The sequence below is a fragment of the Cariama cristata genome, unplaced genomic scaffold, assembly GCF_000690535.1.
Source record: "Cariama cristata isolate BGI_N322 unplaced genomic scaffold, ASM69053v1 scaffold6675, whole genome shotgun sequence".
In the NCBI taxonomy this organism is placed as follows: Eukaryota; Metazoa; Chordata; class Aves; order Cariamiformes; family Cariamidae; genus Cariama; species Cariama cristata.
In genome coordinates, this window is record NW_009616858.1 from 4577 (window position 1) to 7364 (window position 2788).

The 2788-nt window shown below is 37.9% G+C and overlaps 1 protein-coding gene across 1 annotated transcript in view; it reads left to right on the forward strand.

The window, feature by feature from the left end:
- The first annotated feature begins 2759 nt into the window (after positions 1 to 2759).
- Positions 2760 to 2788, forward strand: part of PAPSS1 (3'-phosphoadenosine 5'-phosphosulfate synthase 1) — a 35774-nt gene continuing 35745 nt past the window's right edge. Inside the window, exon 1 of the mRNA XM_009700310.1 lies at positions 2760 to 2788. This exon is cut by the window's right edge and continues 92 nt beyond it. Within this exon, the coding sequence (XP_009698612.1) occupies positions 2760 to 2788 (29 nt within the window).

Here is a 2788-nt window from a genome sequence, read left to right on the forward strand (position 1 = left end):
CTCTAGTAATCTGTTGACCTTCTCATTGCTGTGATTTGTCGTCTCTGCTAATTTGTTACTTGATACTTTTTGTTTGTTTGTTTTGTTTTTTAAAGTTGTGTCTTGCTTTCATAATTTTAAGAATCCCGCTTGTGTGCTTCCTCAGGGTTTCATGTGTTTTGTCAGCCTAGTGCAATACTCTGATCAGTTCCATTGCTGCTTTGCTAGTTCTGGAAAACAAAGAAAACTGATGTAACTTACTGAATATGGACTGGAAGAAGTCTTGTTGGATGAGACATTTGACCTCCAAAGTATTTGAGTCTGGTAATAGACTCATTGCCAGGAGTCAAAAGCAAAGCATGTGTGTTTTTATGTTTTAATGTAAAAGAGCTTACTGAGACGGTGGCACAGGTCTTGTACTTTGAGACTGTCTTCCGTTTATCCAGTGCCTGGTACAATACAGTACAACTGGAATTAATGAGAAAGTAAGTTGCTATTGACGTACTAGTTTGAATTGGATGTTCATTATGTACAGTGTATCTTTCTTTTAATTGAAGGCTAAGTACTTAAATTCTTTTTCTTTTAATTCCACAATTTATGCATTTGCTCACTGAGATCTCCAATTTTCTGTAGTGTATAATTGTTTCTATTGTAGGAAGAAAGACTTTTTTTTTTTTTGAGTCTGACTTCTGGTTTTAGTTAGCTGTATTGCACTGACTTTGTGTGCAAAACAGCTTTCTTTTAGGAGATAAATTATTTGATGATATCATAGAATCATTATGGTTGGAAGAGACCTCAAAGATCATCAAGTCCAACTGTATACCCAATGCCACCATGCCCACTAAACCCACTAAACCATGTCTTGAAGCGCCACATCTAAACATTTTTTTGAACACCTCCAGGGATGGTGAGTCCACCACCTCCCTGGGGAGCCCATTCCAATGCCTAACGACTCTGACAGTGAAGAAGTTCTTCCTAATATCCAACCTGAACCTCCCCTGGCGCAACTTGAGACTGTCCTATCACTAGTTACCAGGGAGAAGAGACCAACCCCTACCTCACTACAACCTTCTTTCAGGTCGTTGTAGAGGGCGATAAGGTCTCCCCTCAGCCTCCTCTTCTCTGGGCAAAACACCCCCAGCTCCCTCAGCTGCTCCTCATAAAACTTGTGCTCCAGGCCCTTCACCAGCTTTGTTGCCCTTCTCTGGACACGCTCCAGCACCTCAATGTCGTCCTTGTAGTGAGGGGCCCAAAACTGAACACAGTATTCGAGGTGCGATGGTCCCCAAGTATAACTTCAGTTTGTAAGTTTATAACCTGTTTGCAGGTGGTGGTTTCTTATGGGTCAGTATTCAGTCTTTGTCTAATTTTAGATGCTGGACTGTTACCACTGAATTACGGAGTCATTATATCTAAAAACTTGAACATCTGTTCCTACCTTGAGTTTCTGTTTGTGTTAACTATGAGCCCAGCTGTATACAGAAGTGGGCATATACAGGCACACAAATTCATAACTTCCAGTTAAGTCATAGATAAACTGTTGAAGTGTTTTTCTACAGAAGAATGATGTTGCAGCAGTTCTTGAAGCCAGAAGTAGATACCATTTTTTCTGTTAACACTACTTTGTGGTGTCACTCTCTGAAACTATGAACAGCTCCCTGCTAGTACTCTGTAGATTAATATCCTATCTTCTCTCTTTTTTTTTTTTATTAGAGGTCGTAAGTGCTTTCCTTTCCAACTAGCACTGACACAATGATGAAAGAGAAGATAGTGCAAATATCTTGCAATATGTTTGTAAGCAAGAGAAGTGAAAGCAGCATTACATATACCACTAATCTCTCCCACCCCACCCTTTTTTTTTTTTTTTTTTTTTTGAGCTTCTCTTCTGTTTGATTGTTCATACTCTGTCTGGTTATCCAAGGTCTTGATCTTTTATGAACAAAGTTCATGTAACTAGATACCATTAAAGTTTAAGGGAATGCTGAGGCTGATCTTCCTGTGGGTTCCCTCACCTTGGACTGTGAAATGTGTTTGACAGCCGTGTGTCATCTTACTTAAGATAGTTGTACAGCAACTTATTATGATGAATAAATAGTTTTAAGAAAGTCTGTAACCAGCTTTGTTTTAATTAAAATTGTATTTTAAAAAAATCCCATCTTTTTAAGTAAAATTTTTAATAAGTTGATTAGAAATAGTACTTTCTTTAAACACTCAGAATATATAACTGTCTCAATTCTGGAAACTGAAGATATCATGGGTAAAGGCAGAGTGGTTTGGAAGTGTCTGCTGTACTGAAAGTTGGACCAGACTTGCATAGTTTGCAGTGATAAAGGCCTCTTAAGAGTTAAAAATGAGCCAATGTTTGGCTGTTTTATGATAGAAACCCTCCGCTTAGAGAGAGAAAATCTATTTGATCTTCTTAGATTTAAGTGATTTGAATAGAAATCAATACTAGCATATCCAGCAGTTCATCTCTATAGTTGATTTTTCTTAAACAAGTTGTATTTGAAAGTAGTAGTTGACTAATCTGGCAATCCCAAGTTGTATATAAGGAGCACAAGGGATGTGGTTTGCTATGGGTGGCTTTTCTAATTTCCTTTATATCCTTTGATCTACAATGCAGCTGATGGAACGAATATTTTTTTTTACTTCCTTTGGTTTGTCTCCAAGTCTTTCTTTGTGTCTGTGAATAAGTTTTAATATGCTTTGCCAGCTCAACCTTTCAGAATTTAAAAGACCTAATCAAATTCTTTTTTTGCAGGGAATGCAAAGGGCAACCAATGTTACCTACCAAGCTCATCATGTCAGC